The sequence below is a fragment of the Trachinotus anak genome, unplaced genomic scaffold (assembly GCF_046630095.1).
Source record: "Trachinotus anak isolate AG129_WGS33_773 ecotype Australia unplaced genomic scaffold, CSIRO_AGI_Tana_v1 ptg000018l, whole genome shotgun sequence".
NCBI classification, from domain to species: domain Eukaryota; kingdom Metazoa; phylum Chordata; class Actinopteri; order Carangiformes; family Carangidae; genus Trachinotus; species Trachinotus anak.
In genome coordinates this window covers 5297363-5325257 of record NW_027273869.1, presented here as the reverse complement: position 1 = coordinate 5325257, position 27895 = coordinate 5297363, and the positions used below count along the sequence as shown (strand labels likewise).

Sequence of the window (27895 nt, the reverse complement as noted above, 5' to 3'; positions counted from 1 at the left end):
ATCCAGTGATCCGAATTCAAGAAGGTGTACAGGTAAGAAAATGTCCCACACTGTGGTAAAATCATCACATACTCTATTATGCACTGCTTCAATGAAAATGTTCATGTCAGAAGTGGGATTCAAACCCACGCCTCCAGGGGAGACTGCGACCTGAACGCTAGCTGCCAAAGGATCGTCCGGGGAAATGTTGGAAATGTTGGAGAAATGTTGGACGCGACAGCCAATCACGTTCGCAGCTCCAACATTCAACAACCAATCGTCGTGGCGCATTCTTCCCAGGTTTCCAACATTTCCAACATTCGACCAATCAAAGTTTTTTTCTTACTGAAGGGGGCGTTCACTGAATCTTAAATACAGTAAAGGCATTTAGCTGGCAGCTAACGCAACTAATTGCTAACTAACTCAGCAAACACAAACAAAGTAAATACTTCAACATGGTGAGTAAATTTACTGCAGTGTTGTATGTTATAACTTTAAGAGGTAATTTCACCTGTTGTGTCATGTTGTCATATTTATTTAGCTACCTGGTCCGTTATATGACTGTATTTTCGCTCGGTCTCATCTACCGGCGTTTGCTAATATTTACTTAGCCAAGTCAAATTTTATTTACATAACGCTATAAAACATAACAAAAGTTATTTCAGGTTGGTTTTAGGTGAGATATTTATGAATGAATGCGGTGTTAAGTGAGTATTTACACATTTACTACATTGTTGTATGGCGTAACTGTAAGTGTAGAAGTCATTTCACTTGTGTCATGTTGTAAACATGTTTAGCTTGCTACAATGACAAACTTACAGCTGTCTGTATGATACTTTTATGCTACCACTGGGTTTTTCATAGGGTTATTACAGTATTAAAAGGCCAGTGGCCTGGCTCTCATGTTGCTTCATTCATTTAAGAAATATCAATGCATTTATGTCACCAAAGGCACAGTAATCAAAAGCAAAATCCCACAAGGCCATGGCAGACTCAGAGTGGATGTCACGTCTGAGAAAGTTTTCCAGCACTGGGGTCTGGCCTACAAGTGAGGGAAATAGGCCAGCTCTCAGACAGAAGAAGTGGTACGAGCTGTATCAAAGGGTATGTGAATATAAATGGCACAATAACTCATATTAATTGTTATATACTATCACAATACATTTTGCTCTCACAATAAAGTTTACCATTTAAGACTTGTATCAAATACAATAAGAGGAAAGGTTCCTATAACTTAATAAACATGTAATGAGCACCTAACCTCTAACTGCACATATGAAAAGCTGCATAAATATCAAACAAATGTATAACTATTATTTTTAGATTGAGAGATGTCCAAGGACATCACATGGACAGACGTCCTTGTTTGGTGATGTGAAGAGGTGTATGTGTGGATTCCACATGCAGAAGGTAACACTGGACAATTAAAGACACAAGTAGTGTGTGTGTGTGTGTGTGTGTGTGTGGTCTCTCTCTCTCTCTCTCTCTCTCTCTCTCTATCTATATATATATAGATAGATTGCCCCACCATGCCTTGTAGCACAGGACCCACTGTTGCTGTCTGTTGCTCTGCGGGCCCCTGGACAACACTTGCTGCAGCTGGCTGTTATTTCATGACAGAGTACATGAACTAAGAACTATATATATATATATATATATATATACATGAACTAAGAATATATATATACATGAACTAAGAACTATATATATATATATATATATATAGTTCTTAGTTCATGTACTCTGTCATGAAATAACAGCCAGCTGCAGCAAGTGTTGTCCAGGGGCCCGCAGAGCCCCTGGACAACATATATATATATATATATATATATATATATATATATATATATATATATATATATATATATATATATATATATAGTTCTTAGTTCATGTACTCTGTCATGAAATAACAGCCAGCTGCAGCAAGTGTTGTCCAGGGGCCCGCAGAGCAACAGACAGCAACAGTGGGTCCTGTGCTACAAGGCATGGTGGGGCAACCAGGTCCAGCAGGCAGCCAAGTCTAGAAGCAGCGATCACCCCTGACTTTGTCAATGGTATTTGGAGCATGACACTCACAAATTGACAATGTATATTTGACATTTTGTTCAGTAAATGATAGTTTGACAATATAGCCCTCTTATGACACATCTCTTTGCTTTATTTCCTTTCAGTTTACCAAGCCAAGATTTGGTGGTGCTCATGTTGCTGCTGCAAAGCCAAACCTGAGTGCTGCCAGAAAAGGAACAACGGTAAGTAGAGATCAAATAGCAACTGTTTAAAATGGGTATTTTATAGAAGTTACTCACACTGAATGCTTTACAGACCCAAACCACTGATCCAAGACCAGCTCTCCAGCCAGTACTGCTATCCCAGTGAGTAATTATACAACTCACTTTTCATGAATGAATTATGAATAATGAATAATTGAAAACAATTCATATCAATAATGACTCTTGAAACTTAAGAAATATTGTTTCATGTAGAGCAGCTGTGTGAAATAGTAACTTGAGGTTTGATTGTGATGTATATTTTTTTGCCATACATTTACAGACTCCTCAGACAGATGCTCCAGCTTCAGCGCCTGTCCTTCCTACAGCAGTGTGTGCTACTGCATCAGTAAGTAATTTATCATTTAATGTTTAATTTCTCTTTTAATTTCATGCTTAATGGTAGAGCATCAGTAGTATCTTTTACCAGAGTTTAAAAATGTTTATGTTCTGTCATTGCAAAGACTGCAGATTCGAGGACAGAGACATCTGAAGCTTCGGCAACTCACCTGCCCCGTTTGTGGTCAGAGGGCTTGCCACCTGAAGACCACAAATGGATTGTTAAGACTGTGTTCAAGGTGGGGCCCAGGGGAAAACTGGAGCTTCAAGACAACCTGAAGCTGTGGTATTTTCCACCATATCTACCACCAGGCTCCTGCTCCAGACCGCTTTTTTGGCCACCCACTTCTTGTGTGGATGCCTTATAAATTGTGGAAGGTGAAGGTGGTCTGTCCCAACCCTGCATGTGGGCAGCACCAACTGACAGGAGCAGGGCTGCACAAAAGGGCACGTCGGCTCCTGGAGGTGGACAGGATGTACAACATAATGACAGAGACTCTGACCTGCACTAAATGTAGATCCACCCATGTTTCCTGGAGTCAAACTGTTCTAATGCAATTGGATTTGGCTCACAGATCAGAATTTCCGGTCATCCTCACACAAAAGTGAGTTACGTTTCTTCTCTGTCTTGCCTTGTTAAATAGAAATATGTGAAACATACTTACTAATATTTCTGTCTATGACCAAGGTTTGCGTGTGACATCCGGGTGATCTGGCTTCTGCAGGAAAGAGGCCCGGGTAACAGCCCAAAGCGCGTTTTAAAGCAGCTGAGGGAGAACCACACGGAGGAATGGCTGCATCGTATAGCGAGGTACACCACAGAGTGCGTGGACTTCCTCCAGCGCCCCAGACTGTTGCCCATGGCATTCCCTGAGCCTCCAGAGCCTGCTGTGGTGCCAAGCTGTAAGTGGCTGCTGTCTGTTTACAGCCAGGACATTTTAACGCGGCTGGAGGACATCAAGGCCAGAATAACATCCACCTATGGCACAATTCTAAAAATGGATTCAACCAAAAAGGTTAAAGATTGTTTTCTTACATTATTAACTAATGCCTGTACTTTAAAATTTCCAAATCATGTTCACAAAGGCTTTAATAAATTTTGTAAATTTTGTGTGTTTCTGATCACAAAGAAGCTTGCCGGAACAGCCAGGGGGACAGCACTCTGGCTCACCTCTGTTGGAAATAAGTATGGTCAGATTCTTATCAGTGTGCTGACTGCCCAGGAGGGAGCTGGCCTGGACTGGATGGCAGCAGACCTTGTGAAGAGATACCAGAAGGCAGGTGTGGATCTTCCTGTTGCCTTGTATGTGGACTGTGGCTGCTGTACTGAGTCAGGAGAGACCAAGTTGCATGCAAGATTCAGCGGGTGGCCAGGCCTGACTATAAGGCTGGATATCTGGCACTTTATGCGTCGACTTGCTCTGGGATGCACAACAGATGCTTATCAGCTGTACCCAATCTTTATGTCACGCCTATCAGCATGCATATTTGAGTGCGATGCAGCTGATTTAGCTCTGCTGCGCGAAGCAAAAAGACAGCAGCTTCAGTCCCAGGGCCTGCCTGCCACTGATGGTGATATAAGCAAACATCTGTCCACGGGTCCTCCATTGCCAGAGGAGGACCCGTGGTAAGGAGAACACCATTCAGGTGCTGGAGGAGCTGCTGCGAGTGCTCATGGGGAGCAACGGCAACGATTCCCTTGGAGTGCCCCTCTTTGATAGAGAGAGGATGGAGCACATCTGGCGTGTCCAAAGAAAACACATCAAGTGCATCCAGGACCCACCAGGTGTCGCCCTATATACCAAAACAGGGGAGCTCACCAAGGGAGGCTTACGGTTACCCACATACAGATGTGCCAGGGGCTCTACATCCTTAGAGTCTTTTCATTTACACCTCAACCGCTTCATACCAGGTTTGTGTCTGTCGGACATGTTGGTTCATTTCTTGTATTGTCCAAGAATGTTTCTTAATTAGATTTTTATTATGTACTTCTAGGGACCAGTGCCAATAGTCTAAATTTCCAGATATATCTTCTGGAAGGACTGCATAGATGGAACCAGGACCCTGGTGCTGCTGCCCTGTCTGGTGGACCATCTGCATTACGCAGCTACTCAGGTGACCTGGTGCACTACGTCAACAGGAATTATGAGAAGTTGTTTGGCAAGAAGGTGATACCACAGTTCTGTCCACCCGCACGTTACACTGGTAAGCATTTGTGAATATATTGGTAATGTAACTCAGTTTTAAAATCTTTTATTCAGTTAATTAAATTTGTAAATAAGTCACTTTCCCTCTATTGTTTCAGGAGAGTTCATTGGGGTTCAATATCTATTCAGGCAGACGGGTCAGGCACTGGCATAACAGGACATGCACCCTGATTCAGAGGAGACTGCCCGACTAATAGAAGAGCACAAGGTGGAGGACAACCTGGAGGAAGATGAGGGTTTCTCAGACGTTACTGATGATCCCACAGTACTGGAGGTCCTTCAGGCTCCAGCCTCTTCAACTCCTGATCCCACCACAAGTACATTTGTTCTGGCCTCCAGCATCTCCACCCTGGCTCCTGGCCCTTCCACCCTGACTCCAGGTACATCCACCCAGGCTCCTGGCACTTCCACTCTGGCTCCTGGCCCTTCCACCCTGGTTCCTGGCCCTTCCACCCTGACTCCTGGCACTTCTACCCTGACTCTGGGCACATCCATCCTGGCTCCCAGCACTGTCCCCTCTAGTTTGTCCTCTGAAGCTGGAGGTAGTAGCCCAGCTGAAGATGAAGACATGGTAGGTATCAGTGTGTTCATTTTAGAATTTTTAGGCATATGGATATAAGCCTATCTCTTCAATATTTTGAGTACATATGTTTGCAAAACTCCTGGTGTAAAGAGCACCACCTGCTGTATGTTAGGTGCAAGTAGTGCACCTGCCCAGTGGCCCAGCTGCTGTCGGCTGGTTGAAAACATTTTTTTGAGACTTTGTAATCTTCACCCAAGCCCTGTAAGGAAAGGCAAGAAGGCTGATTCACGGTGGTCCCTCATCTTAAGAGACTACACCATCAGGCAGCTTGTTCTTGGCAACTCATATTCAGCTGGTGGTGGTGAACCAGAACACACTTATTCAGTGGCATAACAGTAGGCAGAAGAGGCATGAACTGTCTGTGGTGGTTCAGGGCACTACATTGCCTCCAGCCTTAATTGAGTCTCGAGAGCCTCTTCAGGAAGCAAGACTACTCCCTGCTGTACCCATGCCACCACAGCATGAACATCAATACCACCTGCCAGAAAGTACAGCAGGCAAGGCTCAACAGAAGCAGGTGGCCTCCAGCCAGCTTCCTCGTGCCATCCTGCCAAAGGGCCCTGTGTCAACGCAGCTGGTAACCACACCCCTGTCACCTGGACTGAATGTCACACCCATCCTCACACCACTGGTCCTTCCTGTGTCAGTAGTTCAGGCAGCCAACCCAGAAAGTGATGTGTCTACCACCACAGTGGAAGCCGGAACCACCCCAAAGAGGCCATATAGGCGAACTGTGGAGGCAAACACCTGCAAGAAGTGTGGCCAGTTCCGCACTGCGGACACAGGACACAGTCAGTACTGGGGGAGAGTGTATTGCCCTCAGACTGAATCACTGCCAAAAGACCAGTGGCTGGAGGAGATGAGGAAGAAGCACAGCAAATAATAAACGTACAGAACAAGAATTACTGCCTCACAGTTGTATGCCTCCACCACTCAGGCTAGTTTGTCCCTGTTTATCCAGAGTCATATAAAACATTAACATTTTGTGTGACATGTTGTCAAAATGGGTGTGTGATGTCTTGAGTAATGGCTAAAGTTTGTGAGGTCACCCTGACCTTGTTCTGTAACCGTTGACCACTAAAATCTAATCAGTTCATCCTTGAGTCCAAATTACTGTTTGTGCAAAATTTGTTCCATTAAGGGATGTATGGACAAACAACCCAAAAATAATATGCCTCTGGCTCTGGCTGTCGCTGGTGCAGAGGCATAAAAATATGTAAATGTATTGTAAATAGTCAGTATTTGTAAATAATTGGTTTATTGTTAATAGTTTAAAATAGTGTTTATTGAAGAATTGATATATTTGTGTTTATCTAAAAATGTGCATTTATACATTTGTATTTATACTTTTCGTGGTGTGTTTTAATTACATCTTTTAAAGTGCTTCTTTGTTTCTGTTTTCTATGAACAAATAAAATTTATTACAGCAATTTCCAAGTGGACGTTTTTAATGACAGTTTGTGTAAAGCAGCACCACAACAACAATAATTAATAATAGTAACAGTGATGATTATAATAATGATGACAACATTCAATCACAGTAACATGGTATGTTATTTACAAATTAATAAACTTGACACTTCACGAAAAAACAAACCCCATGCTATGAAACAGAGAAAAGGGAACATGCTAAGAGGAATTTCCATGTGACAGGCCCTTCCAGTGAGCATTCCTGTCCTTCAAACAGATGGGAGAAGAAAAAAAAGTATTAAATTATATTTAAAAATTCTCATAAATGATAGATATGTATATTTCACATGTATAAACATCTGTATATTAAATTATTTCTAAGCATTCATAAAAAATGCCAAACAACTGTTGCGTTCAGGGACAGTATGAGCACTTTGATGCGGATCAAAACAAAGCATTTCCACTGTCACGGGTTTGAATCCCGTCCGTGGCATGTCCAAAAATTTAAAATCATTAAAACTTAGCTACTTGGCTTTAGACAGCAAGAAATACATTCGTCAAAGAGATAAAGATACAACAAAAATCTATTTTTTCTTTCTATTTCTTTCTCATTTTTCCCCCTTTTCTCCTCTCTTTTCTTCTCCCCTTCTTCCCCCCTTCTTCCCCCTCTTTGACGGACGAATGTTCCCCAGCTTATCTGAACCCTAGCTGCCAAAGGATCATCCAGGGAAATGTTAGAAATGTTGGAGAAATGTTGGACGCAACAGCCAATCACGTTTGCAGCTCCGACATTCAACAACCAATCGTCGTGGCGCATTCTTCCCAGGTCTCCAACATTTCCAACCTTCGAGCAATCACAGCAGAGAAATGTTGGAGCAAAACAGGTATGTTTTTTTTTTCCCTGAAGGGGGCGTTCAATGAACTTTAAATACAGTAAAGGCATTTAGCTAGGAGCTAACACAACTACTTGCTAACTAACTCAGCAAACAAAGTAAATATATCGACATGGTGAGTAAATTTACTGCAATGTTGGATGTTATAACTTTTCACCTGTTGTATCATGTTCTCATATTTATTTTGCTACCTGGTCTGTTATATGACTGTAATTTTGCTCGGTCTCGTCTACTGGTGTTTGCTAATATTTACTTTGCCAAGTCTGTATGATACTTTTATACCACCACTGGGTTTTTCATAGGGTTATTACAGTATTAAAAGTCCAATGGCCTGGCTCTCATGTTGTTGCATTCATTTAAGAAATATCCATGCATTTATGTCACCAAAGGCACAGTACTCAAAAGCAAAATCCCACAAGGCCACGGCAGACTCAGAGTGGATGTCACGCCTGAGAAAGTTTGCCAACACTGGGGTCCACACTGTCCAAGGACATCATATGGAGAGAAGTCCTTGTTTGGTGATGTGAAGAGGTGTATGTGTGGATTCCACATGCAGAAGGTAACACTGGACAATTAAAGGCACGTGTGTGTGTGTGTGTGTGTGTGTGTGTGTGTGTGTGTGTGTGTGTGTGTGTGTGTGTGTGTGCGCGTGTGTGTATACAGTGGATATAAAGTGTACACACCCCTGTTAAAATGATGATTTTAACAGAATGATTTTCTGATGTACAGAAATTAGACCACAATAAATAATTTTAAAACTTTTCCCACCTTTAATGTGACCTATAACCTGTACAATTCAATGGAAAAACAAACAAATCTGTTAGGGGGAAAAAACATAAAAAACATACAATAAGCTGGTTGCATAAACGTGCACACCCTCAAACTATTACTTTGGTGAAGCACCTTTTGATTTAATTTTAGCATTCAGTCTCTTTGGGTAGGAATCTATCAGCCTGCAACATCTAGACTTGGCAACATTTGCCCACTCTTCCTTGCAAAAGCGCTCCAAATCTGTCAGAATGCGAGGGCATCTCTTGTGCACAGCCCACTTCAGGTCACCCCACAGATTTTCAATTGGATTTAGGTCTGGGCTCTGGCTGGGCCAAACTTGAATTTTCTTCTAGTGAAGCCATTCTTTTGTTGATTTTGATGTATGCTTGGGGTCATTGTCGTGGTGAAAGATGAAATTCTTCTTCATCTTCAGCTTTCTAGCAGACACCTGAAGGTTTTGAGCCAAAATTGACTGGTATTTAGAGCTGTTCATTATTCCCTCCACCTTGACTAAAGCTCCTGTTCCATCTGAAGAAAAACAACCCCAAAACATGATGCTGCCACCACTATGCTTCACCACGGGTATGGTGTTCTTTTGGTGATGCGCAGTGTTGTTTTTGCGCAAAACATAGCTTTTGGAATTGTGGCCAAAAAGCTCAACCTTGGTTTCATCAGACCATAACACATTTTCCCTCGTGCTTTTGGGAGAGTTGATGTATTTTTTTGCAAAATGTAGCCGGGCCTGGATGTTTTTCTTTGTTAAAAAAATAAAATAAAATAAAATAAGGCTTCCGTCTTGCGACCCTATCCCATAGTCCAGACATATGGAGAATACGAGAGATTGTCGTCACATGTAGTACACAACCAGTACTTGCCAGAAATTTCTACAGCTCCTTCAGTGTTGCTGTAGGCCTCTAGGCAGCTTCCCTGACCAATTTTCGTCTTGTCTTTTCATCAATTTTGGAGGGACGTCGAGTTATCGGTAATGTCACTGTTGTCCCATGTGGTGTTGCCTCTCTCTGCAAAGGGCAGATGATAGTATGGGCACTGGAAACTTTTAAAAAGATGTTTCAAAAAGTATTGGCAGGAGGGTGGTGTATGTGCTCAAAAAAAGTGTTTTTTTTTAAATTAACGAAATACTACAAAACAGAAGACAAAACAAATCCCGGGCAATTCAGAAAGAAAAAGAACCTAAGCCATAACAAATAAGTTCTAAAACTGCAGCCTCACAGCAAGCTGCCACCTGCTCGACATCTCTCTCTCTCCTTTGACCACTGAATGGCTTGCATTTAATCTTCTTCACCTACGTGGAGCATACCATCCTCTCAGGTAAGTATGGGGGTGAGCTAAAATGCTAGCCATCCCAGGCACCCCAACCCCACACTACCACTACCCACACTCAATTCTCCTAAAAGGACCTGATAGCACACACCTGTTTCCTCTCTCCCTGGCTGAGCAGCTAATTAACCCCACTCAGACAGACAACTGAAAATATGCAAAGTGGGCTGACCCTTCCAACATGAACAACACAAAAATATCTCAAAACCCATATATAAAACAATTCCTGAAAAATGTATAGAAACATTTACTCAAAATATAAAATACTCCACCAATGATAACAACACAATGATAATGTGGGGGATCAGGGCACAGTGAAAAGGGGATGGAGCAACCTTTTCACATCCCATATTTTCTCCACTTCTTGATGACTGTCTTAACTGTGCTCCATGGTATACCTAATGCCTTGGAAATGTTTTTGTACCCTTCTCCTGACTGATACCTTTCAACAGTGAGATCTCTTTGGTGCTTTGTAAGCTCTCTGCAAACCATGGCTTTTGCTGGAAGATGCAACTGAGTAAATGTCAAAATAATCCTACTAGGACAGCTGAATTTTATTTGGGGTTAATCAGAGTCTCAGTTTAATTGATGGCAGGTGTGTACCCAAAAAGACTGAATGCTGTAATTAAATCAAAAGGTGCTTCATCAAAGTATTAGTTTAAGGTGTGCACACTTATGCAACCAGCTTATTGTACGTTTTTTATTTTTTATGTTTTTCCCCCTGACAGATTTGTTTGTTTTTCCATTGAGTTGTACAGGAAAAGTTTTGAAATTATTTATCATGGTCTCATTTTTTTACATCAGAAAAACCTATCATTTTAACAGGGGTGTGTACACTTTTTATATCCACTGTATGTAAGTTCATGTACTCTGTCATGAAATAACAGCCAGCTGCAGCAAGTGTTGTCCAGGGGCCTGCAGAGCAACAGACAGCAACAGTGGGTCCTGTGCTACAAGGCACCGTGGGGCAACCAAGTCCAGCAGGCAGCCAGGTCCATAAGCAGCGATCACCCCTGACTTTGTCAATGGTGTTTGGAGCATGACACTCACAAATTGACAATGTATATTTGACATTTTGTTCAGTAAATGATAGTTTGACAATATAGCCCTCTTATGACACATCTCTTTGCTTTATTTCCTTTCAGTTTACCAAGCCAAGATTTGGTGGTGCTCATGTTGCTGCTGCAAAGCCAAACCTGAGTGCTGCCAGAAAAGGAACAACGGTAAGTAGAGATCAAATAGCAACTGTTTAAAATGGGTATTTTATACAAGCTGCTCACACTGAATGCTTTACAGACCCAAACCACCGATCCCAGTGCAGAAAGCAGAAGGACCAGCTCTCCAGCCAGCATTGCTATCCCAGTGAGTAATTATACAACTCACTTTTCAAATACAGTTTAAGTATTTGTGTTTCTACACATATTTTTCCAGGATTATGAACAATTGAAAACAATTCATATCAATAATGACTCTTGAAACGAAATATTGTTTCATGTAGAGCAGCTGTGTGAAATAATAACTTGAAGTTTGACTGTGATGTAAATTTTGATTTATTTTTAACAAATGTGAGTATATTCTTTACTATACCTTTACAGACTCCTCAGACAGATGCTCAAGCTTCAGCGCCTGTCCTTCCTATAGCAGTGTGTGCTACTGCAGCAGTAAGTGGTAGAGTAAAAAATTTTAAAAAATGTTCTGTCATTGCAAAGACTGCAGACTCCAGGACAGAGACACCTGAAGCTTCGGCAACTCAACTTGCCCGTTTGTGGTCAGAGGGCTTGCCACCCAAAGACTACAAATGGAGTCTGAAGAGACTGTTCAAGGTGGGGCCCAGGGGAAAATTGGAGCTTCAAGACAACCTGAAGCTGTGGTATTTTCCACCACAACTGAGCCATATCTACCACCAGGCTCCTGCTCCAGACCGCTTTTTTGGCCACCCACTTCTTGTGTGGATGCCTTATAAATTGTGGAAGGTGAAGGTGGTCTGTCCCAGCCCTGCATGTTGGCAGCACCAACTAACAGGATCAGAGCTGCACAAGAGGGCATGGCAGTTCCTGGACGTGGACAGGATGTACAACATGGTGACAGAGACTCTGACCTGCACTAAATGTAGATCCACCCATGTTTCCTGGAGTCAAACTGTTCTAATGCAATTGGATTTGGCTCACAGATCAGAATTTCCCGTCATCCTCACACAAAAATGAGTTACGTCTCTTTTCTGTCTTGCCTTGTTAAATAGAAATATGTAAAACATACTTACTATTATTTCTGTCTATGACCAGGGTTTGCGTGTGACATCCGGGTGATCTGGCTTCTGCAGGAAAGAGGCCCGGGTAACAGCCCAAAGCGCGTTTTAAAGCAGCTGAGGGAGAACCACATGGAGGAATGGCTGCATCGTATAGCGAGGTACACCACAGAGTGCGTGGACTTCCTCCAGCGCCCCAGACTGTTGCCCATGGCATTCCCTGAGCCTCCAGAGCCTGCTGTGGTGCCAAACTGTAAGCGGCTGCTGTCTGTTTACAGCCAGGACATTTTACTGCAGCTGGAGGACATCAAGGCCAGAATAACATCCACCTATGGCACATTTCTAAAAATAGATTCGACCAAAAAGGTTAAAGATTTTTTTCTTTAAAATAGGCCCCTTCTATTATTAACTACTGCCAGTACTTTAAAATTTCCAAATCATGTTCACAAAGGCTTTAATAAATTTTGTAAATTTTGTGTGTTTCAAATCACAAAGAAGCTTGCCAGAACAGCCAGGGGGAGAGCACTCTGGCTCATCTCTGTTGGAAATAAGTATGGTCAGATTCTTATCAGTGTGCTGACTGCCCAGGAGGGAGCTGGCCTGGACTGGATGGCAGCAGACCGGGTGAAGAGATACCGGAAGGCAGGTGTGGATCCTCCTGTTGCCTTGTATGTGGACTGTGGCTGCTGTACTGAGTCAGGAGAGACCAAGCCACATGCCAGATTCAGCGGGTGGCCAGGCCTGACTATAAGGCTGGATATCTGGCACTTTATGCGTCGACTTGCCCTGGGATGCACAACAGATGCTTATCAGCTGTACCCAATCTTTATGTCGCGCCTATCAGCATGCATATTTGAGTGCGATGCAGCTGATTTAGCTCTGCTGCGCGAAGCAAAAAGACAGACACTTCAGTCCCAGGGCCTGCCTGCCTCTACTAATGGCGACATCAGCAAACATCTATCCAGGGAGGAGCTGGCTCTCCATTCAGGTGCTGGAGGAGCTGCTGCGAGTTCTCATGGAGAGCAGTGGCAACGGAGTGCCCCTCTTTGATAGAGAGAGGAAGTGCATCCAGGACCCACCAGGTGTAACCCATACACCAAAACAGGGGAGCTCACCAAGGGAGGTGTGTGGTTACCCACATACAGATGTGCCAGGGGCTCTACATTTACACCTCAACTGCTTCATACCAGGTTTGTGTCTGTCGGACATGTTGGTTCATTTCTTGTATTGTCCAAGAATGTTTCTTAATTAGATTTTTCATTATGTACTTCTAGTGCCAATAGTCTAAATTTCCAGATATATCTTCTGGAAGGACTGCATAGATGGAACCAGGACCCTGGTGCTGCTGCCCTGTCTGGTGGACCATCTGCATTACGCAGCTACTCAGGTGACCTGGTGCACTACGTCAACAGGAATTATGAGAAGTTGTTTGGCAAGAAGGTGATACCACAGTTCTGTCCACCCGCATGTTACACTGGTAAGCATTTGTGAATACATTGGTAATTTAACTCAGTTTCAAAATCTTTTATTCAGTTAATTAAATTTGTAAATGACTTTACCTCTATTGTTCCAGGAGAGCTCATTGGGGTTCAGTACCTATTCAGGCAGACGGGTGAGGCACTGCAGGACATGCACCCTGATTCAGAGGAGACTGCCTGGCTAATTGAAGAGCATGAGGTGGAGGACAACATGATGGAAGATGAGGGTTTCTTGGACATCACGCTCCAGCCTCTTCAACTCCTGATCCCACCACCAGTACATCTGTTCTGGCCTCCACCATCTCCACCCTGACTACTGGCACTTCAACTTTAAAGTGTAATTAGAAGTCAGTGTCTGTGAAGCTTTTACATTGCATTTTTCTAAACTGTTAAATTTTTTGCATCTAGGCTGTTGATGACTGAAATATACCAGACTACCAGCATGTGGACAGACTTGCCGAGTACTTTGTGGACCTTCGAGAACAGACCTCTCTCTGTCTGAGCAACCATCAGGCAAGCACCATCATTTCACAGTGGCAGGGCCTGAATGTTGGTGACAAGCAGCAGGTGGTTTTTGCTGCATGGCATCAGGAGAGACTTTTGATTGGACCGTTTAGGACTCCAAAGACACCCTCAAAAACTCCTGGTGTAGAGAGCACCACCTGCTGTATGTTAGGTGCAAGTGGTGCACCTGCCCAGTGACCCAGCTGCTGTCGGCTGGTTGAAAAAAAAATTTTTAAGACTCTGATCTTCACCCAAGCCCTGTAAGGAAAGGCAAGAAGGCAGATTCACGATGGTCCTTAATCTTAAGAGACTACAACAGGATTAGGCAGCTTGTTCTTGGCAACATCCAGGTGATGCAAGGAACACATATTCAGCTGGTGGCGGTTAACCAGAACACACTCATTCAGTGGTACAATTGAAGGCAAAAGAGGCAGGAACTGTCTTTATGACACCGTATGACCACATGCACCATCTTGCAATTGAAATCAGTTAATTTCAAGACACAAATGCGAATGGCCCTCCCAGAAAACTGGGGTATACTCCTCTGAAAGACATCAAGAAAAAATAATAAATTACCAACCCAAAACAAAACCTCAAGCTACCATGAACCTCCCAAACAATTTTCCACCAAGCTTCAGCAAAAAAAAATCCTAAAATATCAATATCTAGGGATTCCAAAAGAACGGATGAGCCCCCATTTGTTGTTACTAGCTCGTTAAAGCCATAACAACCAAGGGAGGTCCACACAGCAAGTTTGAGTTAGAGTTATATCTCCTTTTAATTCCAACAAATGATAACCAAAATTATGGGATGTGACATCAGTTCTCTGTGTCTGATGCAGTGAAAGCCGTGTGTGTGTGTAGAGAGTGTTGAAAGCCAAAAAAACAACCAACAGAAAGAACAGTCAGGAGCTCAGCTGCCAAGGAGAGAGCAAGAAGACTGCAGAGGCCTAGCTTTTGTGCCCTTCCTCACAGGTGCAGTCACTCAGCCATCTAGAGTAGGCGGAGTCTCCCAGGAACCTGGAAACCAGGCATTGCAAACCAAACAGGAGACCAGGTTAAAGCAGAACAAGCAGGAACACACACAGGAGGCAGGTCAAACACCTGCAACGAAAGACAGCCAGCCAGCCAGCCAAGAAAACACACACAGCCCTGGGCCGTCACACCTGTTTATCCAGAGTCATATAAAATATTAACTTTTTGTGTGAAATGTTGTCAAAATCTATTCAGTTTATCCAAAGGAATGAAAGTTTGTGCAAAATCTGTTCCATTAAGGCAGCGGTCCCCAACCCCCGGGCCACGGACCGGTACCGGTCCGCGGGTCATTTGGTACCGGGCCGCACAGAAAGAATAAATAACTTACATTACTTCCGTTTTATTTATTTTATTATTAATCTGTGTGAAGCGGGGTTTTCTGCAGTGACGGCGACCAAAACAAAATTACGAAGTAGACTGGACATAAGCCACACACTTCGGGTGTCATTGTCTCCTATTACCCCTAGATGGGACCGCCTGGTTGCAGAAAAACAAGCTCAGGGCACCCACTGATTCAGCATTGTGGTGAGTTGTATTTTTCATGCACTTTGTATTTGCGGTGTATCTTATTTTGAAGGCATGTTTAACCCTTTAACACCGAACGTGTCGTCGGCGACACATTTGCGCAGGCGCACTTCGGATTACCATAACACTGTAACGGTTTGAGCGATCGGAAAAATTCCAACGGTCTCTGAAAGCGAAGGCCTTGCGCTTTACAGGCAGATACATGTCATTATGGTAATTTCACCCCCGCTGCTGCCGTGACACCGGGAAAGTGCCCCGAATACAGAGACACAGAGTGGAGCAATACAGCACATTACTGATGGAAAATGTCAGCAAAACGGCCTTCCCGCCAACAAAACCTCCGTGGACGGTCACAGATGAGTTTGAGGACGAAGGAGCGACCGAAGGAGCAACTTCTGGCGGAGAAAGGTAACGTTAGACAAGCTGAGTGTCTGAGTGAATGAAGCTCTCTCTAACTTCTCTCTGTCTAGTTTTTACTTTCCTGACGTTATTCTATGTGTAAATCGACGTTTGTATTGCGTGGTGACTGTTTTAGTCACGGGGATGAATAAAGTTATATCTGTCTGTCCGTCCCTCAGGGGTCACATTCAGGGCCGCGGAGGGAGCGGCCGCGGGGATGCTGGAGGCTCCGGTGACGGTGTTGGGACCGGAGCCGCTCACCGCGTCATCAAAGGTGGAGGACCGAGGCAGAGCCTGATGATGAGGCCCTCAGCCACCGAGGCTCAACCCAAACACACCCCAGGTGTCCAACCCCCTCTCAGTATGGGCCCCACACAGTGTGACGGAGCCCGCATGGGGCAACGGCGCTGCAGGCTCCCTAACAGGAGCACTTCCTGGAAGTGTCAGGACTGTGATGTGCCCTGTGTCTGCAGCCAGAGAGGAGCTGCTGCTGGCAGCACCACCAAGGTGTTTGAGTCCGCAGCCAGAGGAGCAACTGCCCTGTGTGGGGAAACTACCCCTGTATATAGTTGTATTTTTCCATGGTGTGTTATGCACTACAGGTTTATTGTAAGTTCACATATTATATTGTAAATAGTTCAATACTTTTAACATTTCAGAAAACCTGTTATTCATGTACAGTTTCGTTTTTTTTTCTTTACTAAAACTCTAAAATCAAGTTCCCTCTGTGTGTTGTCCCTTCATTTAAACTCTTATTGCAGTGTTAGACCATGCAGTAAATTGAAAATAACTGCCAGATATTGAAAGTTCCAAGTATTCTGGAGACATGGACAAAAGCACTAACTCACAGGACATTTTCTGACCTTTTTATGGTCAAAATAAGCAAAGGACTCTGGGCGGCCATTTTGAGGCTCAGGTGTTAAAGGGTTAAACGTTACCATAGCGACCAGAGAGTGTTGCGGGCAGAGAGGACGTTACTCACATCATGATTCGTGTTTATTATTATGTTTAGAAAATACCACAGTTTTCATGCAGGTCATATCATATTATTTTGTTGTATTTATCCGCCACACCTTAAACGCCGGTCCCTGAAAATATTGTCTGACATTAAACCGGCCTGTGGGGCAAAAAAGGTTGGGGACCGCTGCATTAAGGGACGGATGGACGGTCAACCCCGAAAATAATATGCCTCCAGCTCTGGCTGTCGCCGGTGCAGAGGCATAAAAAATATGTAAATTTATTGTAAATAGTCAGTATTTGTAAATAATTGATTTATTGTAAATTGTTTTTACTTTTTGTGGTGCTTCTTTGTCTCTATTTTCTATGAACAAATAAAACTTATTACAGCAATGTACAAGTGGATGTTTTTAATGACAGTTTGTGTAAAGCAGCACCACAACAACAATAATTAATAATAGTAACAATGATTATTATAATAATGATGATGACGACATTCAATCTCCATAACATGGTATAATATTTAAAAGTTAATTAACTTGACACTTCACCAAAAAACAAACACCACACTATGAAACAGAGAAAAAGGAACATGCTAAGAGGAATTTCCAGCTCTAGTAAATTACGCTACCCGGTTTGAACGCAGCGTCTCAGACTGCTCGGCCGTCCTGACTGTAAGAACCTCATCTGACACAACATTCCAGTGAATGGTCACACATGAGGGCACTTCATTCTGGGTTGTTACTGAGAGGAAGTCATGAGTGATTTTCTCAGCAGTTTTCAGGCCCAGCCTGCATTCATCCACTTTTATTAAAATGGATACTTCACCTTTGGGTGAATAAATAAAATCATCGGTGTAACTTCACAAACTTGTTGACTCTAACTACATTTTGCAATCTTGGTGGTCAGTGTGGATCTGTCCCACTGTAGTATAAAGAAAGGCTCCACTGTGTCTAGAAGTTGTGTGCAGTCATCAGTGATGTAGCTCTCTAAACACACAGCTTTAGTTCCCACTAAACACACAACGGGAAGCAGAACTGAACTGGTGCACCAGGTACAAAAATACCTGAATGCTCTTGACATGTCCTCAGCAGACTGGGCAGGGAACACTTGACTTCACTCTGGGCCTCTTCAAGTGTTACAGATAAGGCCAAAATGATGACGATGTCAGAAGTGGGATTCAAACCCACGCCAGAGGGGGAGACTGCGACCTTACCTCAGCACCTCAGACTGCTCGGCCATCCTGACTGAAAGAACCTCATCTGACACAATGTTCCAGTGAAAGGTCGCACATGAGGGCACTTCATTCTAGGTTGTTACTGAGACATCCATTTCTGAACTTTGGTATTGTCATCATTTTTAGTGCAGGAGAGTCAGAAGCACAGAGCTTGAAGTGAGAGGTCATTCATGATCTTCACTGCAGTATTCTCAGTGGTTCATGTGGAACTGTCCCACTGTAGTGTGAAGAAGGTCTCCACTGGTTCCATGGTGTAATGGTTAGGGAACTTTGCAGGGTCAAAATATTGTAATGATGAATGTGTACTTTCCACCTGCCCACCCAGTCACCTTCCTTACCAAAATGTTTCTGGATCTAGCTCCATTCCTTTCTAGCTGTACTGTTATTGTTGGGGGTGATTTTAACTTAATATTAAATCCGCTTATTGACAAATTTCCGCATAGTAATGTACCCCCCTCTCCTCCGGCCAATACGCTCCGTGCTCTGTGTGAGGAGTTTGGGCTTATAGATGCTTGGAGGTGCACCCACCCCTCTGATAAACAATATACATTTTTTTCGGCCCCACATAAGTGTCAAACCAGGATTGATTATTTTTTTCTGCCAAGAACTGACTTATATTCAGTTTTATCATGCAACATAACCAGTATAATCATCTCTGACAGTAATTATGGACCTTAATCTTAAAACAACGTTACATCAGTCTCGCCACTGGAGACTCAACACCATTATTCTTAAAGATGAGGAATTTACTTCCAATTTTTCTAGTGAACTTAAAGCATTTCTTGAAATCAATACTCCATCGGCCAGCAATGCCTCTGTTTTATGGGAAACATGCAAAGCTTATGCCAGAGGGATAATTATTTCGTACTCTGCAACAAAGAAGCGCCAAAGACAGGAGAAACAAAAATCTTTAGAGAGTGAATTGGCGGATAAAGAAAAAGCATATATTACTTCTCCATCACCACCATTGTGGCAAGAAATCACGGCAATCAGAACAGCTCTAAATTGCCTTCTTACCAGGGATGCAGAGAAGAAAATTAAATACACTAGACAGAGGATTTACGAACATGGAGATAAAGCAGGCAAATGTCTGGCCTACTATGTTAAGAAGCGTGCAGAATCCCAAACTATTGCTGCTATATCTGATAATGATGGCCACAAGGTATACGAAAATAAACTAATAAATATTTGTTTTAAGAATTTTTACGAAAATCTGTACTCTTCCGAACAAGCTCCAGAGGAAGGGCAACTGATGGACAATTTCTTTGCTCAATTGGACTTGCCAAATTTGTCAGAAGAGCATAGGATTGCCCTCAATAGTCCCATAACTAAAACCGAAGTGATTAAAGCTATTAAAACGTTACAAAATGGAAAGTCGCCAGGACCTGACGGATTCTGTTGTGAATTTTATAAACAATTTCAAAATATTCTTGTAGATCCTCTTCTTGACATGTTCAATCACTCCTTTACTACAGGAGTATTCCCACGGACACTGAAGGAGGCCAATATATCTTTAATCTTAAAAAAGGGGAAGTGCTCTGACTCATGCGGGTCCTACAGGCCCATAGCCCTTCTAAATGTGGATAGGAAGCTGCTGTCTAAAATCTTGGCCTCATGTTTAGAAAATGTTTTACCAGTGCTGGTAAAGGAAGACCAGACGGGTTTTGTAAGGGGTCGGAATTCAGCTATTAATGTTAGACGTTTGTTGAATGCTATCATAGCTTTCAAGCAGGAGTCTATTAATGGTCTGGTGCTTTCTCTCGACGCAGAGAAAGCTTTCGACCGAATTGAATGGTCTTTCTTACTGTACACACTGGGTAAATTTGGGTTGGGGGAAAATTTTATGAAATGGGTCAAAATTATATATACTAGACCACAGGCAGCAGTCTTGACTAATGGACTCAAGTCTGAATACTTTAATACTCACAGGGGGGTGATGCAGGGCTGCCCTTTATCGCCCCTCCTATTTGCTTTGGCCATAGAGCCACTTGCTGAGGCCATAAGGGTGACACCCACTATACCTAGTTTAGAGATTGGACAGCTGTGTCATAAAATAACCTTATACGCGGATGATGTTCTAATCCTTCTGACCGACCTTGAAACATCTATACCAGGTCTTCTTGATGTGATTGACAGATTTGGTCGTTTCTCCGGTTATAAGAATAACCTGACTAAATCGGAGGCTATGCCCCTTGGTACTCTTTCAACTATACCACCTACTGTACCTCCCTTTCCTTTTAAATGGTCTCCCAATGGGTTTGTGTACTTAGGAATCTTCATCACCCCATCCTTTGATCAACTATACAAAGCCAACTTCCCACCCTTATTTTGTAAAATTAAGCAGGACCTAGAGCGATGGATGTCACTTCCTGTTTCCTGGCTGGGACGCATTGCCCTGGTCAAAATGAATGTGTTGCCTCGGTTATTGTATCCTATCCAAATGATTCCTGTTTTGTTTTCTAAAAGGGTGTTGAAGGATATAAATGGATGGCTCAGCTCTTTTATTTGGAGTAAGCGTAGACCCAGGCTTAAGATGGCAGTATTACAACTACCAAGTATGATTGGCAGCCTAGACTTACCTAATATTAAAATTTACCAACTTTGTGCCCATTTGAGATTTGTAAACGACTGGGTTAAGGGTAAAACTTCAATTTGGATGGATATTGAGACAGCATTATCACGCTGCAGACTAAGTGACTTGTTATTTTTTAATAATCTTAAAGAAATCAAAGTCTTGAGGGAAGATCAAATATTACATCCATTTTCACCCCAATAATAAATAATCCTGCTTTTTCCCCAGGTTCTTCGGACCCTGGTTTTCGACAATGGGTTAACAAGAACATTAAATCCCTCAGTGACTTATTCTCAGATCATAAGCTCATGTCATTTGAACAGCTTACTAACAATTACAAGTTGTTCAAACAAGATTTCTTTCGTTTTTTGCAAATAAGGAATTATATTACTCACAGCACAACCCTTATTGACCACCCTGAAATATCTGCTGTTGAGAAAATTCTGTTTCATCAACAAGTGAAAGTGTCTCTGAGCTCATTTTACCAGGTACTTAATGGATTCTCTGCCACTGATGCGCAGAGGGTCAGGGGTGTGTGGGAGAAGGAGTTGTCTGTAACCATAGATGAAGACAAGTGGGATACCATTTGGTCTCTTGCAAAAAGGACCTCAGTTTGTACTCGGACAAGAGCAATACAACTCAAGATCTTACACAGATTACATATTTCCCCTCACCGCAGGCATCTCTTCGACCGCTCTCTTTCCCCTCTGTGTCCTGACTGTAGAACCTCCTCTGACACAACATTCATTGAAAGTGTGACTTCACAAACTTGTTACAAGATTAATTCTCGCTGCATTTCGCAATCTTGGTCATCAGTGTGGAACTGTCCCACTGTAGTGTAAAGAAAGGCTCCACTGGTTCCATGGTGTAATGGTTAGCACTCTGGACTCTGAATCCAGCGATCTGAGTTCAACTCTCGGTGGGACCTGGTTTTGAGAAGATGTATAGGTAAGACCTGGTTTTCAGAAGGTGTACAGATAAGAAAATGTTCCACAATGTGGTAAAATCATCCACCTTCACCTGATCTTTGTCAGTGTCTGGAAGTTGTGTGCAGTCATCAGTGATTAAAAATGGTAATTGTGGTTGCACATAGTCAGCAACAATACACAGATAGACTGTGGCATTCAAACAATGATTGAACAGTATTAAGAGGCCCAACAAATTAACGCTGTTGATGCTAAATCTCAAAGGGGTTTTAAACCTGACCAGGCTGGGACTGGTCCAACTATCTGGTGTGGAGACCCAGGTATTTTTAACCTCTGGGAGGGGCTTTCACAAGGCTGATGATGTCATTGGTTCCCCTTGTGCTCCATGTGCCAATGACAGTCGTTAGAGTGCCTGTCTTGGTGGAGAGTCGGTTTCGACTTCGTTAGAGCCCTAATGTGTTATAACGACAGTCGTTGGAGTCACATGCCACTTGTGAACAGACAAATAACCAAGTCCAGTTGCTTTCAATTTAAAACTCCTTTGAGATACTATGACCTGGACAAATGAGAATATTCACAGACTTATTGCACAACAATTTGGGTTGGCAACCCTTAAATTGGTGCGGGAACATGAAAGTTTGGCTTGGAAAATTGCAGATTACAGAAACCACCTAAGGTTCAGTCTGAGATGCAGACAACAAAGGCTTACACCAACTAGCCTACGCTTAAACTCCACTATGAGAGGGCATAGAGTGGAGGAAATCATAGAGAAGGCTCAAAACCAACTCCTCAACGAACAAATAAGACAGGTCAATTTCACTATAGAAGGGCTAAAAGCTGACCATTCATTACAGAAACTGAAATCACTCCTACCTGGTTCCATCATGGAGAAAGTTGTGGACTTCACCCAAAAAGCACAACTATCTCAACACAACAAAAGCAAAGAGAGACAAAACAAGAAATTTCTCAACTTACAATTGCGGCATATTGACAATAACACAGAAATACTCACTTGGAGGCAAAAAACTGACACCCCAGCACGAAAAGAAATGCAAAACAGATGGGTTAAGAATTTGTCTGACAGAGAACTCACCCACCCTGAGAAAGAGGTCCTAGCCAAGGGCCTAAATTTCGCCATGACACCGAAAGAGTTACCCATAGTGGATTTGATTACAGCTACAGAATCAGCTATAAAGAAAAACAACCTAATCGAAACTGAGGCCGAACAGCTAAGGTTAAAAGTGTCAGTGGCGTTGTCCGAGGCCAAGGTCCCCCCCTCCAACCTCACGTTTGAGGAGAGGAAAGCAGTGACAGCGTAAGGCAAAGACCAAAACATCACAATCGTCCCAGCAGACAAGGGTAGATGCACAGTTGTGCTCAATACAACTGATTACCAGGCCAAGATCTCTGCACTACTCAGCGACTCTAACACCTATGAAACCCTGAAACGAGACCCAACCAGTGGTTATAAAAAGAAGGTGATAGAATGTCTACAACAACTGCAAAAAGAAGGGGTCATTGACAAAACACAATATTACCGGCTTTATCCCCAGGACTCCATCCCCTGCCTACATGGACTCCCCAAAATCCATAAAGAAGGGGCCCCACTCAGGCCTATTGTCAGCAGCATAAACTCAGTCACATACAACATAGCCAAATACATAGCCAATATCCTGTCACCTTTGGTGGGCAACACCCCACACCACATCCAAAACTCCATAGACTTTGTGAGTAAAGTCCGGAACTTAAAAATGGAGCCAGATGAAACCATGGTTTCCTATGATGTGACTTCTCTTTTCACCTGCATTCCAACCGTGGAGGCTTCGGCCACAGTAAGAGAACGACCCACACAGGACAACTCCCTGCAAAACCGAACAAATCTCAAACCCGGACACATTTGCCAGCTTCTGGATTTATGCCTAAACACTACATATTTCCAGTTTGACGGCAAATTTTACAGACAGAAACATGGCTGTGCCATGGGTTTACCAGTATCCCCCATTGTGGCAAATCTATACATGGAGGAGGTAGAGAACAGGGCTCTGAACTCCTTTGAAGGAATTACACCGAGCCACTGGTTCAGATATGTGGACGACACATGGGTTAAAATCAAAACCAAAGAGGTGCAAGCTTTTACCGAACACATTAACTCAGTGGACAAAAACATCAAGTTCACCAAAGAGGATGTCAAGGACAATAGTCTGCCCTTCTTAGATTGTGACGTCCATATGAAAAAGGACAGGAGCCTTCACATTGGGGTATACAGAAAACCCACACATACCAATATCTACTTTTCGACTCACACCACCCTCTGGAACACAAGCTTGGCGTGATCAGAACCCTGCAACACAGAGCTGATAACGTACTCACCAGCTCACAGGCCCAAAGGGTAGAACACAAGCACCTGAGAGGCGCCCTCACAACTTGTGGTTACCCTAACTGGACTTGTGTGAAAACCGCTTCTGCTTCCAGAAAGAAAAGTAGCAATATGGTTGAGAAAGAAAACCCAAACAAGAGAAACAACATATTCATCCCATATGTGTCTGGGATATCAGAAAAACTCAGGAGGATCTTCAACAAACACCGTATCCCTGTGTATTTCAAACCCAGCAACACACTCAGACAGAGACTGGTACACCCCAAGGACAGAACACCACAGACCCGAAAAAGCAATCTGGTGTATGCAGTCCAATGCAATGAGGAATGCAAAGACCTCTACATTGGAGAAACAAAACAACCACTGCATAAACGCATGGCCCAACACAGGAGAGCTAACTCCTCAGGCTTGGACTCTGCTGTCCACTTACATCTTAAGGAGAAAGCCCACTCCTTTGAGGACAGCAAGGTTCACATCCTGGACAGAGAGGACAGGTGGTTCGAAAGAGGAGTGAAAGAAGCCATCTATGTGAAAGTAGAGAAATCATCCCTCAACAGGGGAGGAGGCCTCAGACACCACCTATCTCCAATTTACAATGCTGCCCTTTCATCCCTTCCCAGGAGATTCAACAACTTAACCTCAAAGAAAAACAACTGTTCACAAGTGGCATGTAACTCCAGCGACTGTCGTTATAACACAATAGGGCTCTAATGAAGTCGAAACCAACTCTCCACCAAGACAGGCACTCAAACGACTGTCGTTGGCACATGGAGCACAAAGGGAACCAATGACATCATCAGCCTTGTGAAAGCCCCTCCCAGAGGTTAAAAATACCTGGGTCTCCACACCAGATAGTTGGACCGGTCCCAGCCTGGTCAGGTGCGAGAAAGAACTGATGAAGCCTCTTGGATGAGAGGTCAAACGTCTTCCTAGACAAATAACCAAGTCCAGTTGCTGTCGATTTAAAACCCCTTTGAGATACTATGACCTGGACAAATGAGAATATTCACAGGCCTGTTGATGCCAAACCACCCTACTATCTGCTGCCTCATCAGAGCAGCCATGTCTTTCCAAAAGGCTCCTCAGACAGATGCTCAAGCTTCAGTACCTGTCCTCAGTCCCACAGCAGTGTGTGCTACTGCGTCATTAAGTTATTTATCATACAATCATTCATTTATCGTTTAATTTCATGCTGTGTGGATCTATCCCACTGTAGTGTAAAGAAAGGCACTACTGGTTCCATGGTGTAATGGTTAGCACTCTGGACTCTGAATCCAGCGATCCGAGTTCAAATCTCGGTGGGACCTGGTTTTGAGAAGATGTACAGGTAAGACCTGGTTATCAGAAGATGTACAGGTAAGAAAAATGTTCCACCATGTGGTAAAATCATCCACCTTCACCTGATCTTTGTCAGTGTCTGGAAGTTGTGTGCAGTCATCAGTGATGTAGTTCACAAAAAGCACAACTTTGGGATCAGAGACTGTTCCACATTTCCTGTTTGAAACCTAACCAACCTTAACTCAGCACCTCAGACCGCTCGGCCATCCTGACTGAAAGAACCTCATCTGACACAATGTTCCAGTGAAAGGTCACACATGAGGGCACTTCATTCTAGGTTGTTACTGAGACATCCATTTCTGAACTTTGGTATTATCAGCACTTTTAGTGCAGGAGAGTCAGAAGCAGAGAGCTTGAAGTGAGAGGAGGTCATGCGTGATCTTCACTGCAGTATTCTCAGTGGTTTGTGTGTGGATCTATCCCACTGTAGTGTAACGAAGGTTTCCACTGGTTCCATGGCGTAATGGTTAGCACTCTGGACTCTGAATCCAGCCATCTGAATTCAACTCTCGGTGAGACCTGGTTTTGAGAAGATGTACAGGTAAGACCTGGTTTTCAGAAGGTGTGTACAAGTAAGAAAAATGTTCCACCATGTGGTAAAATCATCCACCTTCACCTGATCTTTGTCAGTGTCTGGAAGTTGTGTGCAGTCATCAGTGATGTAGTTCACAAAAAGCACAACTTTGGGATCAGAGACTGTTCCACATTTCCTGTTTGAAACCTACTTTTATCATAATTTGTTTTTTCATGACCTTTCCACAACAGAAGAGCCATAAAATGGTCTCCACCGGAAAATGGTAATTGTGCTTGCACATAGTCAGCAACAATACACAGATAGTAGTGTGTGCTACTGCGTCATTAAGTTATTTATCACGCAATCATTCATTTATCGTTTAATTTCATGCTGATGTGTAGAGCATCAACAGTGTTTTTACTGGAACACAACCACTAACACAGAGGCTATATGCAGATTAGATTGTCAAAATATATTCTATCTGATCTCACCCCACTTCCTGGTGTACAAGGCACAGCTAGGTAGAAAAATACCCTGATGCTCTTGACATGTCCTCAGCAGACTGGGCAGGGAACACTTGACTTGACTCAGCGCCTCTTCAATTGTTACAGATAAGGCCAAAACTGTGTTGTCAGAAGTGGGATTCGAACCCACGCCTCCAGGGGAGACTGCGACCTGAACGCAGCGCCTTAGACCGCTCGGCCATCCTGACTGTAGAACTTCCTCTGCCACAACATTCGCTGAAAGTGTGACTTCACAAACTTGTTACAAGATTAATTCTCGCTGCATTCTGCAAGCTTGGTGGTCAGTGTGGATCTATCCCACTGTAGTGTAAAGAAAGGCACCACTGGTTCCATGGTGTAATGGTTAGCACTCTGGACTCTGAATCCAGCGATCCGAGTTCAAATCTCGGTGGGACCTGGTTTTGAGAAGATGTATAGGTAAGAAAATGTTCCACAATGTGGTAAAATCATTCACCTTCACCTGATCTTGACAGTGTCTAGAAGTTGTGTGCAGTCATCAGCGATGTAGCTCACAGCTTTAGTTCCCACTAAACACACAACGGGAAGCAGAACTGAGCTGGTGCACCAGGTACAAAAATACCTGAATGCTCTTGACATGTCCTCAGCAGACTGGGCAGGGAACACTTGACTTCACTCTGGGCCTCTTCAAGTTTTACAGATAAGGCCAAAATGATAATGCCAGAAATGGGATTCGAACCCACGCCAGCAAGGGAGACTGCAACCTTAACTCAGCACCTCAGACCGCTCGGCCATCCTGACTGAAAGAACCTCATCTGACACAATGTTCCAGTGAAAGGTCACACATGAGGGCACTTCATTCTAGGTTGTTACTGAGACATCCATTTCTGAACTTTGGTATTATCAGCACTTTTAGTGCAGGAGAGTCAGAAGCAGAGAGCTTGAAGTGAGAGGAGGTCATGCGTGATCTTCACTGCAGTATTCTCAGTGGTTTGTGTGTGGATCTATCCCACTGTAGTGTAACGAAGGTTTCCACTGGTTCCATGGCGTAATGGTTAGCACTCTGGACTCTGAATCCAGCCATCTGAATTCAACTCTCGGTGAGACCTGGTTTTGAGACGATGTACAGGTAAGACCTGGTTTTCAGAAGGTGTGTACAAGTAAGAAAAATGTTCCACCATGTGGTAAAATCATCCACCTTCACCTGATCTTTGTCAGTGTCTGGAAGTTGTGTGCAGTCATCAGTGATGTAGTTCACAAAAAGCACAACTTTGGGATCAGAGACTGTTCCACATTTCCTGTTTGAAACCTACTTTTATCATAATTTGTTTTTTCATGACCTTTCCACAACAGAAGAGCCATAAAATGGTCTCCACCGGAAAATGGTAATTGTGCTTGCACATAGTCAGCAACAATACACAGATAGTAGTGTGTGCTACTGCGTCATTAAGTTATTTATCACGCAATCATTCATTTATCGTTTAATTTCATGCTGATGTGTAGAGCATCAACAGTGT

At 43.3% G+C, this 27895-nt stretch overlaps 2 protein-coding genes and 4 non-coding genes across 18 annotated transcripts; 5 read left to right on the top strand and 1 right to left on the bottom strand.

Annotated features, from left to right (window-relative positions):
* The first annotated feature begins 24 nt into the window (after positions 1-24).
* LOC139635326 (uncharacterized) lies at positions 25-27590 on the top strand. 11 transcript variants are annotated; one of them, XR_011694173.1, is made up of 11 exons: positions 25-1083; positions 1303-1389; positions 1896-2036; positions 2154-2231; positions 2305-2354; positions 2533-2598; positions 2714-3193; positions 3277-4500; positions 4584-4793; positions 4894-5366; positions 13922-16910. XR_011694173.1 is itself a non-coding variant. In XM_071502519.1 (7 exons), exons 6-7 carry the CDS (start codon positions 4956-4958, stop codon positions 13934-13936), a joined length of 426 nt encoding a protein of 141 aa, XP_071358620.1. In that variant the 5' UTR covers positions 25-1083; positions 1303-1389; positions 1896-3193; positions 3277-4500; positions 4584-4793; positions 4894-4955; the 3' UTR covers positions 13937-15577. The 11 variants fall into 10 exon arrangements, 1 of the variants encoding a protein (XP_071358620.1); XR_011694172.1 differs by having other exon boundaries at positions 2305-3193; XR_011694170.1 differs by having other exon boundaries at positions 1896-2354.
* On the top strand, positions 7165-13925 carry LOC139635328 (uncharacterized). 3 transcript variants are annotated; one of them, XM_071502524.1, is made up of 6 exons: positions 7165-8240; positions 10678-10818; positions 10936-11013; positions 11087-11152; positions 11386-11451; positions 11500-13925. In XM_071502524.1, the coding sequence occupies exons 1-6, from the start codon at positions 8022-8024 to the stop codon at positions 11992-11994; spliced, it is 1065 nt and encodes a 354-aa protein (XP_071358625.1). In that variant the 5' UTR covers positions 7165-8021; the 3' UTR covers positions 11995-13925. The 3 variants fall into 3 exon arrangements, with proteins under 3 accessions (XP_071358625.1, XP_071358623.1, XP_071358624.1); XM_071502522.1 differs by having other exon boundaries at positions 11386-13925; XM_071502523.1 differs by having other exon boundaries at positions 10678-10782; positions 11386-11994.
* On the top strand, positions 21598-21669 carry trnaq-cug (transfer RNA glutamine (anticodon CUG)). Its single transcript has one exon. It is a non-coding gene; the product is annotated as a tRNA-Gln (tRNA).
* Positions 25280-25351, top strand: trnaq-cug (transfer RNA glutamine (anticodon CUG)). The gene has a single exon. It is a non-coding gene; the product is annotated as a tRNA-Gln (tRNA).
* Positions 26526-26608, bottom strand: trnal-cag (transfer RNA leucine (anticodon CAG)). Its single transcript has one exon. It is a non-coding gene; the product is annotated as a tRNA-Leu (tRNA).
* Positions 26746-26817, top strand: trnaq-cug (transfer RNA glutamine (anticodon CUG)). The gene has a single exon. It is a non-coding gene; the product is annotated as a tRNA-Gln (tRNA).
* Positions 27591-27895: the final 305 nt, after the last annotated feature.